At 45.7% G+C, this 14,235-nt stretch overlaps 1 protein-coding gene across 1 annotated transcript; it reads right to left on the minus strand.

Annotated features, from left to right (window-relative positions):
• Positions 1-2,440: 2,440 nt before the first annotated feature.
• On the minus strand, positions 2,441-10,419 carry LOC117476196 (atrial natriuretic peptide receptor 1-like). The gene is made up of 6 exons (XM_034122569.1): positions 10,226-10,419; positions 9,013-9,136; positions 8,526-8,594; positions 6,791-6,965; positions 6,166-6,264; positions 2,441-4,592 (listed from the first exon to the last, which is right to left on the minus strand). The coding sequence occupies exons 1-6, from the start codon at positions 10,330-10,332 to the stop codon at positions 4,447-4,449; spliced, it is 720 nt and encodes a 239-aa protein (XP_033978460.1). The 5' UTR covers positions 10,333-10,419; the 3' UTR covers positions 2,441-4,446.
• Between the last annotated feature and the right edge of the window lie 3,816 nt (positions 10,420-14,235).

The following is a 14,235-nucleotide window of genomic DNA, read 5'->3' on the forward strand; positions in this document are numbered from 1 at the left end:
AAAACAGATAAACAGTGCAAGTAAATAGTAAATACAAAAGGAAAAATTGTAAAAAAGTGAAATAGTGAAATAGTGCAAGTGATTGGAATGATATATTCAGGGGTGCACATAACTTTCTTAGTGAGTTACTCAAATGAGTACCAGGAGACAATGTTTGGTACGCAAGGTTATGTGTTCAGCCCCTCTGTTTCGCAAACGTCGGCTGGGGGGGTGTGGCTGGGGGTGTGTGGCTGGGGGTGTGGTATTGAACGTCGACGGGAGGGGTGTGGCTGGGGGTGTGGTATTGAACGTCGACGGGAGGGGTGGGGGTGGGCGCTAGTGGAGCACTCGCGTGGAACTCGCGCCAGAAGTTGTGGCACAATTCCGTTGTACACACCGACGTTAACAGCAGCCCCGTCTGTGCACACGGCGACTGACTCTATCGTCCAGTGATCGAAGCGCCTTACGCAAATGCGAAAAAAGTGAGAGAAGTGACGGTACGCTTTTCAGATGTTTGCCGCACATGCGTACCTGCGTACCAGTTATGTGCACCCCTGGATATATTAGATACATAATTCCTAAGTAGCAGCAAGATTAATGTTATTATGTTCTTTCAAAGGTTCAGGTGTTCAGCAGTCTTCTGGCCTGTGGGATGAAACTGTCTCTGAGTCTGGTGGTTTTAGTCCGGATGCTGCGGTACCGCCTGCCAGACGACAGCAGACAGAACAGTTTGTGGCCGGGGTGACGGGGGTCTTTTATAATCTTGAGGGATTTCTTCCTGAGCCGCTGGGAGTAGAGGTCCTCCATGGATGGCAGCTCCTTCCTGGTGATGTTCTGTGCAGTTTTCACCACCCTCTGTAAAGCCTTACGGTTGAGGGCGGTGCAGCTGCCGTACCAGGCCGTGATGCAGCCAGTCAGGATCCTCTCTATGGTGCACCTGTAGAAGGTCAGGATCCTCTCTATGGTGCACCTGTAGAAGGTCAGGATCCTCTCTATGGTGCACCTGTAGAAGGTCAGGATGCTCTCTATGGTGCACCTGTAGAAGGTCAGGATGCTCTCTATGGTGCACCTGTAGAAGGTCAGGATGCTCTCTATGGTGCACCTGTAGAAGGTCAGGATGCTCTCTATGGTGCACCTGTAGAAGGTCAGGATGCTCTCTATGGTGCACCTGTAGAAGGTCAGGATCCTCTCTATGGTGCACCTGCAGAAGGTCAGGATGCTCTCTATGGTGCACCTGTAGAAGGTCAGGATCCTCTCTATGGTGCACCTGTAGAAGGTCAGGATCCTCTCTATGGTGCACCTGTAGAAGGTCAGGATCCTCTCTATGGTGCACCTGTAGAAGGTCAGGATCCTCTCTATGGTGCACCTGTAGAAGGTCAGGATGCTCTCTATGGTGCTAATGTTGGGCTATAAAGGAACTACAGCACGGTCACATGACCTCACGTCACCACCGCTAAGCTAAAAGTTGCTAATGTTGGGCTGTAAAGGAACTACAGCACGGTCGCATGACTTCACGTCACCACCGCTAAGCTAAAGGTGGCTAATGTTGGGAGTGATGACATTTAGTCGTCTCATTTAGACACTTGTTAGCAACAAGCTAATGATGCACATACTCTTCAATCTTTCATTGTGTTGGATCCCCTGCTGTAGATACAGTGTTGAACTTCGCTTTCTAATAAACATATTATGGTACTGTAAGAAATGAAAATCAATGTTTAATGACGTAATTTAGGTTAAACATACAGTAATCTTAAAACTGTTTTATTGTAAAAACATTTCCGGTTAGCATTCGCCTGTGGCTAACGTTGATGCTAAAGTTTATTTTGAAAAGCTATTCCGGAAGAAGTCTCCGGAATACCAATAGTGAGCTTAACTTCCGGTTTTACGAACGTAACGATTGCAGCCGTTATAATGCATTAAATAAAAATTCATGAAAGAGAGTAGAAGGAGAAAAGGTGTGTGGAGTGATGCAATGAATATACAACGTTAAATCCTCTGTTTTACGCAATATTGGACATAAGAAGAACACGATGGGAGGACCCCGACGTCACAGCCCCCAGAGAGGAGGAGCGAGGGATAGATTCAAGCAGGAGAATCAACGTGTGCTCGCTCTTTCCACGGTACCAGCTGCGAGACATCATCTGCTTTTGTCTCCTCACTACTGTACCTTCTGTTTGTTTTATTACCACGTGACTTAATTAAAGTACCAATTTGAACCTTTTCAGAGACTCTTTATTTTAAGCTTCTCTCCTGGACGCGAGAGAATCTGCAATATCTACAGTATCCTACATACAAAAATGTAAAAGATTTCAAAATGTAAGACACGTTGACATAAAAAGTATTTCTCAGTTCATGAATGCATGCATTGGTAAAGAAAATCATTGTCTAATAACTGCCACAGGTTTTTATCCCCTGCAGTCTGCACTGCTGACGTTTTCCCGACACAATAATACAAAAACACTTCATGTTATTTCATTTTTTAATTGAAAAACCAAAAAGGAAACACTTACAGAGAACGGGCACCGAGATCTAATCCTGTTTACTGATGTTCTGCAAAGCTGGGCCTCATTGAGCATCTTTAGCGAGGTGTTTGTGGATGATTGAATGACTAATGAATGAGCCCTGCTTCAGTTGATCACAGAACTAGTCACTAAACAGCTGTTTCATCCACTGTGTGAAACAAAAGGCTGATCTCTAATCTAACGAACCAAACCATCCTTCAATAAACCAACCAGTGAGTATTCATCTGAAGAAGTGTTCTCGCTGGTGAACTGTAGAAGAATATTGTTTAAAATGTCATCACCAGTTCATCTATTAATACACTTTGGTGTGGGCTTATGTGTTATCTAGTATGAACACTTTTTTTTTTTAAAGAATATGTGTATTTATTTTTAAGTAACTGACAGCAGAACTGTTGACGTACAACCTTCAAATCAACCGTAAACCCACCCTAACTCGTACAAACAACACATGAGACCTGCAGCACATGATATCAAGTTATTATTGATGTCTTTGCACAGGTCTCAGAAGGGTCTCCTCTGTCAGAGCGCCTCTCTAGTTTGTGCAGGTCTCAGAAGGGTCTCCTCTGTCAGCGCGCCTCTCTAGTTTGTACAGGTCTCAGAAGGGTCTCCTCTGTCAGCGCGCCTCTCTAGTTTGTGCAGGTCTCAGAAGGGTCTCCTCTGTCAGCGCGCCTCTCTAGTTTGTACAGGTCTCAGAAGGGTCTCCTCTGTCAGCGCGCCTCTCTAGTTTGCACAGGTCTCAGAAGGGTCTCCTCTGTCAGCGCGCCTCTCTAGTTTGTGCAGGTCTCAGAAGGGTCTCCTCTGTCAGCGCGCCTCTCTAGTTTGTGCAGGTCACAGAAGGGTCTCCTCTGTCAGCGCGCCTCTCTAGTTTGTACAGGTCTCAGAAGGGTCTCCTCTGTCAGCGCGCCTCTCTAGTTTGTGTAGGTCTCAGAAGGGTCTCCTCTGTCAGCGCGCCTCTCTAGTTTGTGTAGGTCTCAGAAGGGTCTCCTCTGTCAGCGCGCCTCTCTAGTTTGTGTAGGTCTCAGAAGGGTCTCCTCTGTCAGCGCGCCTCTCTAGTTTGTGTAGGTCTCAGAAGGGTCTCCTCTGTCAGCGCGCCTCTCTAGTTTGTGTAGGTCTCAGAAGGGTCTCCTCTGTCAGCGCGCCTCTCTAGTTTGTGTAGGTCTCAGAAGGGTCTCCTCTGTCAGCGCGCCTCTCTAGTTTGTGCAGGTTCGTCGTGAGTGCAGCAGCATTTTCCTCAAGTCTGAATCCATCAGAAATGAAAAAGTCTTCTGACCGGAGGACGAGGACCGGGGACGTCTCTTCCTGCCTTCTTCACAACCTGCAAATCAACCGTAAAGCCACCTTAACTGGTACAAACAACACATGAGACCTGAAGCACACCATATGAAGTTAGTATTGTTGTCTCTTTGCATGTCTCTGCTCCTTCCTTTACATTCTGTTCCTGCACAGGTTTCAGAAGTGTTTCCTCTGTCCTCGCACTCTCCCTCCCTTTACGTTGTTCACACATGTACGTCGTGAGTGCAGCAGCATCTTCCTCCAGTCTGAATCCATCTGAATGTCCTCTGACAGGAGGACGAGGACTGGGCATTTGTCTTCTGTCTTTCCACTCCTTCATTTTCTTTCTCTCCTTCCCATTCTCCATTCCAAACACACTGTAACGGTTTGTTTTTTCTAATCTACGTCTGGTTAACTTCCTGAACCTCTGTTAAAGAGCCGAGCACAGCCTGTCAGCAGTGGAGCTCCGAACCTTAGACGTACAACCTTCAAATCAACTGTAAACCCACCCTAACTCGTACAAACAACACATGAGACCTGCAGCACACGGTATCAAGTTATTATTGATGTCTTTGCACAGGTCTCAGAAGGGTCTCCTCTGTCAGCGCGCCCTACTCTCTAGTTTGTTGGAGTCCCTCTGTCCCCTCCTCTCTGTCCCCTGGAAGCTGTCTTTTCATTGGCTGTCGCTCTCGCCCAGGAGCCAATAGGTGGTCATCTTCCCTTTGCCCTTCACGTCGATCTCTCTTCTCCTCTCCAGCTGGAAGCAGTTAAACTCCTGCAAGATGTCGTGAGTCGCCGCCGACACGTGGATCTTCAGTGCTACACACACACACACACACACACACACACACACACACACACACACACACACACACACACACACACACACACACACACACACACACACACACACACACACACACACACACACACACACACACACACACACACACACACACACACACACACACACACACACACACACACCACACACACACACACACACACACACACACACACACACACACACACACACACACACACACACACACACACACACACACACACACACACACACACACACACACACACACACACACACACACACACACGTTAGCTAGCTAGCTTTCAGCTGATCTGCAGTAACATCAGAAGGAGTCATGTGATCACATTGTTAAAATAAGACCATAAAACATTTTAGGTAAGTTTCCAACAACAGAGACAGTTGTTCAGCTTTTTAATCCTGAACGTCACCAAGCGCCCCGTCCCAGGTGTGCGCGTCACTCTTTAGTGTCCCCTGGTCTCCCAGCTGTGTGCGTCAGTCTTTAATGTCCCCTGGTCTCCCAGCTGTGTGCGTCAGTCTTTAATGTCCCCTGGTCTCCCAGCTGTGCGCGTCACTCTTTAATGTCCCCTGGTCTCCTAGCCGTGTGTGTCACTCTTTAATGTCCCCTGGTCTCCCAGCTGTGTGCGTCACTCTTTAATGTCCCCTGGTCTCCCAGCTGTGCGCGTCACTCTTTAATGTCCCCTGGTCTCCTAGCCGTGTGCGTCACTCTTTAGTGTCCCCTGGTCTCCCAGCCGTGTGCGTCACTCTTTAGTGTCACCTGGTCTCCCAGCTGTGTGCGTCACTCTTTAATGTCCCCTGGTCTCCTAGCCGTGTGCGTCACTCTTTAATGTCCCCTGGTCTCCTAGCTGTGTGCGTCACTCTTAAGTGTCCCCTGGTCTCCCAGTCGTGTGCGTCACTCTTTAGTGTCCCCTGGTCTCCCAGCTGTGTGTGTCACTCTTTAGTGTCCCCTGGTCTCCCAGCCGTGTGCGTCACTCTTTAGTGTCCCCTGGTCTCCCAGCTGTGTGCGTCACTCTTTAGTGTCCCCTGGTCTCCCAGCTGTGCGCGTCACTCTTTAATGTCCCCTGGTCTCCCAGCTGTGTGCGTCACTCTTTAATGTCCCCTGGTCTCCTAGCCGTGTGCGACACTCTTTAATGTCCCCTGGTCTCCTAGCTGTGTGCGTCACTCTTAAGTGTCCCCTGGTCTCCCAGCCGTGTGCGTCACTCTTTAGTGTCCCCTGGTCTCCCAGCTGTGTGCGTCACTCTTTAATGTCCCCTGGTCTCCCAGCCGTGTGCGTCACTCTTTAGTGTCCCCTGGTCTCTCAGCCGTGTGCGTCACTCTTTAGTGTCCTCTGGTCTCCCAGCCGTGTGCGTCACTCTTTAGTGTCCCCTGGTCTCTCAGCCGTGTGCGTCACTCTTTAGTGTCCCCTGGTCTCCCAGCCGTGTGCGTCACTCTTTAGTGTCCCCTGGTCTCTCAGCTGTGTGCGTCACTCTTTAGTGTGCAGTACATCAGAGCTGTGCAGCTAAGTGAAAACATACTGATGAATCTGCACAACATAAAGACATGTCTGACCTTCGCCGCTGGACTCCATGCGTGACGACGTGTTGACGGTGTCTCCGAACAAACAGTAGCGTGGCATCTTCAGACCCACCACCCCCGCACACACCGGCCCTGCAGAGGAAACACACGGCAAGCTCATGCATCTCCAGAGCAGTGCATATAAAATAGTTCTGATCTAACATACTATTATTGTAAACGTTAAATGTAATGCAGCACTTGCTTTTGCAAACATCCAACACTTTACACAACAAATCCAGAAGAAAAGTATGTTGTGCATAAAATTAGAGCAGAATAAAAACACTAACATTTCAATTATCCGAAGTGGTTCACTTTGTTTAATCCATAATATATATGTTCTTACTCGTCATGTTATCTTTTAACCTGGTGCAGAATGTTAGGTCTTTGCACACGACTGCTGCTCGGCTATCGGCCCGAGGGTCGCTTTCATTACCTTTACAGCCTTGCATTGTTGGAGGAGCGATACTCGCTGTGCGTATGACAATAAAGCCTTTGAATCTTTTCAATCTTTATCCCAGACACATATTTACTGCTCCTCTCCCATCCTCTGCACGTCCTGCGGTAGAAGATGGATCTGTATTCTCTGACGTCTTGGTTAGAGCTGTGTGTGTGTACTCACCGCTGTGAACTCCTATCCTCAGCTCCAGCTGCTGCTCGGGCCGGTGGCAGATCTTGAATGTTCGCACGGCGTGCAGCAGGGCGAGCGCCATGCGGGCGATTTCCCTCCCGTGCAAGTTCCCGTTCCTCACCGGCAACCCCGACACCACCATGTAGGCGTCGCCAATCGTCTCCACCTGCAGGGGGGAGGGGTGCACTTCGTTTTACGTGTATTTAATGTATACGTTTAAAAAACTTCCACACAGAGCTAATTCTTCTTTTTTTATTGAAACTACGGCGGCCTCCAGGTGCCAACACGCTTCTACGGCCCAGAACTCAGGAGAAACACGCTGCAGCTTCAGAAAGGATGCAGATATAAAAACACAAATGTTCCACATGAAGAAACATCTTCAGCAACTTGACAACACATGCAGCATTTAGAGAACATTCAGCAACTTGAGGAGACATGCAGCGTTTACTAAAAGCTGCAGAAACCAAACGCTGAAGAAGCTCAGAACACAACGGAGACCAGGGGACACTAAAGAGTGACGCACACAGCTGGAGACCAGGGGACACTAAAGAGTGACGCACACAGCTGGAGACCAGGGGACACTAAAGAGTGACGCACACAGCTGGAGACCAGGGGACACTAAAGAGTGACGCACACAGCTGGAGACCAGGGGACACTAAAGAGTGACGCACACAGCTGGGAGACCAGGGGACACTAAAGAGTGACGCACACAGCTGGGAGACCAGGGGACACTAAAGAGTGACGCACACAGCTGGGAGACCAGGGGACACTAAAAAGTGACGCACACAGCTGGGAGACCAGGGGACACTAAAAAGTGAAGCACACAGCTGGGAGACCAGGGGACACTAAAAAGTGACGCACACAGCTGGGAGACCAGGGGACACTAAAAAGTGACGCACACAGCTGAGAGACCAGGGGACACTAAAGAGTGACGCACACAGCTGGGAGACCAGGGGACACTAAAGAGTGACGCACACAGCTGGGAGACCAGGGGACACTAAAGAGTGACACACACAGCTGAGAGACCAGGGGACACTAAAGAGGGAGGCACACAGCTGAGAGACCAGGGGACACTAAAGAGGGACGCACACAGCTGGGAGACCAGGGGACACTAAAGAGTGACGCACACAGCTGGGAGACCAGGGGACACTAAAGAGTGACGCACACAGCTGGGGGACCAGGGGACACTAAAGAGTGACGCACACAGCTGGGAGACAAGGGGACACTAAAGAGTGACGCACACAGCTGGGAGACCAGGGGACACTAAAGAGTGACGCACACAGCTGAGAGACCAGGGGACACTAAAGAGTGACGCACACAGCTGGGAGACCAGGGGACACCAAAGAGTGACGCACACAGCTGGGAGACCAGGGGACACTAAAGAGTGACGCACACAGCTGGGAGACCAGGGGACACTAAAGAGTGACGCACACAGCTGGGAGACCAGGGGACACTAAAGAGTGACGCACACAGCTGAGAGACCAGGGGACACTAAAGAGTGACGCACACAGCTGGGAGACCAGGGGACACTAAAGAGTGATGCACACAGCTGGGAGACCAGGGGACACTAAAGAGTGACGCACATTGGAACATTTGTGTTCTTATATCAGCACGTTTCTCCTGAAGGAAATGTTCTGGTCGTTGTAGAGGGTTAGCTCCTCTCGGCCTCCGTATGAACACATTCAGATTATTTTCTTAAAGAGAATAGTCTGTGTTGTTTTTCCACCTTGTAAACATCAAAGTTGTCAATGATGGCGTCGAAACAGGTGTAGAGGTCGTTGAGCAGCGTCACCACCTGCAGAGAAACGACCTTATTATATTATAATACTATATATCATATATTATAATATTAATATAATACACACCCATAAGCATCTCACAGGATTACCTGCAGATACCACTCTCAGAAAGTATAATACTTTTTCAGCAATAATATCTTTATAAATATAAATACACCACTGTAATATTCCAATGTTTACATATTTATTGTTGTTATATATCATAATAAAATGTACACATTGAATAATTACATATATTAAATGTTAAATATCAATATATGTTTCACATTTAATAATTTAGTATGTTAAATAATAAAAAAATACAATTAGTAAAAAACAAATAGCGCAGAAGTACAGCATGGAAAATAAACCAAGTAGCTGGTACTGTTTACAGATTGTTAATAATTATATTTATATATTATATATTTGAATAACCTGCAGCGGCGTGCTCTCAGCTGAGATGGCGGTGAATCCCACGATGTCGCTGAAGTAAATGGAGACCGAGTCGAAGGCCTCGGCCTGAACCGTCTCGCCCCGTTTCAGCTGCTCCGCCACCGAGCTGAGGAGACACGTGGAACAGGTAGGGTCTGCAGTATTAGTACACACAGTACTCACTGAGGTAGTATCTGGTACACACAGTACTCACTGAGGTAGTATCTGGTACAGCAGTATTAGTACACACAGTACTCACTGAGGTAGTATCTAGTACACACAGCACTCACTGAGGTAGTATCTGGTACAGCAGTATTAGTACACACAGTACTCACTGAGGTAGTATCTAGTACACACAGTACTCACTGAGGTAGTATCTGGTACACACAGTACTCACTGAGGTAGTATCTGGTACAGCAGTATTAGTACACACAGTACTCACTGAGGTAGTATCTAGTACATACAGTACTCACTGAGGTAGTATCTGGTACAGCAGTATTAGTACACACAGTACTCACTGAGGTAGTATCTAGTACACACAGTACTCACTGAGGTAGTATCTGGTACACACAGTACTCACTGAGGTAGTATCTGGTACAGCAGTATAAGTACACAGTACTCACAGAAGTAGTATCTAGTACACGCAGCACTTACTGATGTAGTATCTGGTACAGCAGTATAAGTACTCGCAGTACTCACTGAGGTAGTATAAGTACACAGAGTACTCACTGAGGCAGTATAAGTACACAGAGTACTCACTGAGGTAGTAGCTGGTACAGCAGTACTCACTGAGGTAGTATCTGGTACAGCAGTATTAGTACACAGTACTCACTGAGGTAGTATAAGTACACAGAGTACTCACTGAGGTAGTATTAGTATACAGAGTACTCACTGAGGTACTCACTGAGGTAGTATTAGTACACAGAGTACTCACTGAGGTAGTATTAGTACACAGAGTACTCACTGAGGTAGTATTAGTATACAGAGTACTCACTGAGGTACTCACTGAGGTAGTATTAGTACACAGAGTACTCACTGAGGTAGTATTAGTACACAGAGTACTCACTGAGGTAGTATTAGTACACAGAGTACTCACTGAGGTAGTATTAGTACACAGAGTACTCACTGAGGTAGTATAAGTACACAGAGTACTCACTGAGGTAGTATTAGTATACAGAGTACTCACTGAGGTAGTATTAGTACACAGAGTACTCACTGAGGTAGTATCTGGTACAGCAGGGTCTCTGCTTTCCTCTTCTCTTCGTGATATGCCTGAGTGCGCTCCTCCACCAGCTCCTCCAGGTTGTTGGCGTACAGCTCCATCCGGGAGAGGAGGTTATCCAGGATGTTAGTCCTCGACTCCCCACACACACACACACACACACACACACACACACACACACACACACACACACAACACACACACACACACACACACACACACACACACACACCACACACACACACACACAAACACAACACACACACACACAACACACACACACACACACACACACACACACACACACACACCACACACACACACACACACACACACACACACACACACACACACACACACACACCACACACACACACACACACACACACACACACACACACACACACACACACACACACACACACACACACACACACACACACACACACACACACACACACACACACACACACACACACACACACACACACACACACACACACACACACACACACACACACACACACACACCTTGTGGAACGCTGCCAGCAGTCTGGGGTCCAGGATGTTCTCCTCTGGCTCCCAGCTGTTGTGCCTGATACAAATAATAAGACACCAATTACATTAAGAAAATACCTGTAAACTCTTATCACTTAATTTCATTTAATTTCAAACCTTTATTTAACCAGATTGGCCCCATTGAGATCATAGATCTCTTTTTCAAGGGAGACCTGCAAGTAAGTAGTACCAGCCAATCACAGCACAGTACTACCAGCCAATCGGGATAGCATCCATTGCAATGAAATTCATTCTAATTGCAATGAATAAGAATGTGTTGGTGTCAATATAACTTTGTCACCACAAATGTCATTTATTTTAATAGCTATTTATCGGCCTCTTTCTTCAAACAATCTTTTTTATGAGAATTTTAGGAAATTATTAAGAGAATGTAATTTTAACAAAGAAGTTATTATAATGGCCGATTTCAACAACTGGGAGGATAAATCTGCTAGAAGACTCTTAAACAGATAACCGATCACTTTGACCTTGTGCAACTGATCAATGGACCTACAAGAATCACCAGGACACAAATTGATCTCATTTTTTGTAACAAACCAGAGAGAATTTTTAAATATTTTAATATGTTAACTGGTCTCTCTGACCACAATATGATTTTAGTCGCCAGGAACCTAACAAAGAGGCGATGTAGCCCTTCATTCAGGAAAAATGATTCTTATGGAATTCCCAAAAACAAATATGAGACCTTTATAAATGCTGTTCAACATATTAAATGGGATGATCTTTTGCTGGGAATAGACCACGAAGAAGACAGTCAAATGTTCTCAAAAACATTAGAGAGCACTATCAGAGATTTCAATTGCAAATTCAAGCAAAAAAATAAGAAAAACACTGTCCCTTGGATAAATGAGGATATCTTAAAACTAATGAATGAACGTGATCTAGTCCTAAAACAAATCCATCAAAACTAAATCAAGCCATGACAGGCATCACTTTGCTATGCTGAGGAACAAAGTCATTAAGAAGTTACGGAAGGCTAAGGCAGACTTCTTCTAGATTATAATAGACAAGGCAGGGGGTAATTCTAAAATGATCTGGAAACAGTCATAACTATTCACTGGAAATAAATATAGGGAAAGAAAACAGCTTGAACTTAAAGACAATGGAAAGCTTATAAACAATCCAGCTGACGTAGCTGAAGTTTTAAACCACTACTTCATCGATTCTGTTGCAACCATTGCACAGTGTTTCTCACCTCAACGCACTCTCACTCCCTAAGCGTCCAGGAGCGACGCTTGGTCAGGGTCCCGTGGCGTCCAGTTGTGACGCGCCGAGGCTCCTTCAGCTTCATAAACAGACGCAAAGAGCTTTCAACTGATTGCAATGTATTCCCAACCGCGGCGGTATTTGACGCTTAGGGAAGCACGGCATTCGTTTGTGTCGGAGGCTGTTAAAGGCAATGTGAGCATCCATTCCCATTGGATAACGGAGAATTGTACACCCGGAAGTAAGTATTCTCCTTACTGTCGATTGATTTGCCAGTGATATCTCCACTACTCATCAACTCAAAAACACCAGATTATCCTTGTTAATTAAACGACATTGATAGGTTTTAGTGTGTGTGCAATGCTTTTGTCACGTTTTCCCCTTCAATTCTGAGAAACAAGTCGTTTTCTATGAGTTTTGGATGGCCGAAGACATTACATTACCCACAATCCTCTGTAGCAACCATAGACTGTATAAAAAAATTAAATAATACATTATTCCGAGTGTGCTTGCTTTTCTCTTTGAAAGTCATCACATAACGGCATTGTAATACACGTTTCGGCTGCATTAAATATGACATATCTGCCGTAGTTAACTCTATGTATAGAGCCCTGATGACAAGACTTCTAGACAAACAGGAACTGCCGCCAAAACTGAAAACTTGACGTGGATCTTAAATATATTTAAGCAATAGCTCACGACAGGCCGTGGTATATGCTCATTATATCACAGCTAAGGGGCGTGGTTCGGCTCGACGCGAAACATCGTTCGCTTCTGCACGAAACATAGTGCGAGGTGGTTGCTATGCAACAACACTAACAACAGCTAGCGAACATATTAGACAGAGAGCGTTGATCCATTATTTGGCTATTTATTTACATTAATGTGTATGTTGCCGTTTATTGTGCACCCACTGAAAAACTGTCCAGCATCAGTAGAATGGCTTACGTGGTTACTTGTATAGGTTGAGGTTGTTCTAGGCTGTTGCTTGGCGTTGCGAGAATATTGCTCCACTTTCTCCGGTCCCCGAGATTCGGCTTCCAGTAGCTCTGGAGAGAGCTTTCGCACCTGTGGCCACTAACGGTCATCATTTCTCTGCTTTGTTTCAAGACCCGCATCAGAAAGCTTTTGAATGGTGATCCTTTTCCAGTTGGTCTACCTGCTCTTCACGTAGCTCTACATGTCGTCGTTTGTGCATTTTGTTCTGGAGATAGGCACTCCTCAATCCACTCCTCCATAGTAAGACCCCCCCCCCCGGAGGTCGAAGTTAATCTTAAATGTTTTTGCGGACCTTTTTGATTACAGATTTGAAAACATCGTTGCTTGCTTTAAAAGTATCACAATTCATTATGTCAAACCTTGGAAAGTATCTAAATATCCCTGCCCTAATGCCAAAGGAACTGCACACTGAATATGTTTTTGCCGTTTGATGTCTATGTCTGGACCGTTGCGTAAAAAGGAGGGCTTCTGCCCCGTTACTTCTTCCACGCAGGCAGTTTGCTTTTCAGCCCAACTGTATACTGTTTATCTCAGACGCGGAGGGATACTGAGTTGTTGTGAAAAGTAACTTACAATTCTACCCGTGGTATACGCTCAGTATACCACGGCTAAGAACCAATCAGATTGCTTGATTTTACTTGTCCGTTTTATAAAAGCAATTAAACAACATCTTACATTTCTTTTCACACAATACGTCTCCTTGCAGTATCAACACTAATTCGGCTGACTTTTATATTTGATCCAATTGGTAGATAGGCTGTATTTACGCCATAACGGTGCACAGCTGATAGAAAGGGACACCTACTGGTTAAAGCGCGTTATTGCATTTTATAATTTTATTATTAGATATTAATAGGAGGATGTGCAAAACAGACAAACTAATAAGGCTTTATTTAAACATTAAAGAATACTTTAGGTTAAGGTCTTCTTTTGAATAAGAAAAAAGCTTTGGGGGTATAGAAGATGAATATGGAGGGATGAAACCCTCTTTGATGGTCACACATGCAGAGCACACAGCACACACAGTGACATTTGTATCTACAGATAAATATTAAGCCTGACAAAGTACTTAACGTCTAATATATTGCTTTCCTGCAATGATAACTATGTTTAAGCACTTATTTTAACTGATATTATACATATGTATTATACTCTCATAAGATGTATGTAGATAGTATAAGAAATGTGCAGAATATGACAATGTAATGGTGGAGGTACAC

The sequence above is a fragment of the Trematomus bernacchii genome, unplaced genomic scaffold, assembly GCF_902827165.1.
Source record: "Trematomus bernacchii unplaced genomic scaffold, fTreBer1.1, whole genome shotgun sequence".
In the NCBI taxonomy this organism is placed as follows: domain Eukaryota; kingdom Metazoa; phylum Chordata; class Actinopteri; order Perciformes; family Nototheniidae; genus Trematomus; species Trematomus bernacchii.

Bases quoted from the DNA above. Each gene is read 5' to 3' on its own strand.
- LOC117476196 (XM_034122569.1), bottom strand. From the start codon at position 10,332: ATGGAGCTGTACGCCAACAACCTGGAGGAGCTGGTGGAGGAGCGCACT. The intron at 8,595-9,012 runs GTTATTCAAATA...GTTTCTCTGCAG, and splicing joins CTGAGAGCACGCCGCTGCAG to GTGGTGACGCTGCTCAACGA. The intron at 4,593-6,165 runs GTCAGACATGTC...GTGTGTGTGTAG, and splicing joins CATGGAGTCCAGCGGCGAAG to CACTGAAGATCCACGTGTCG.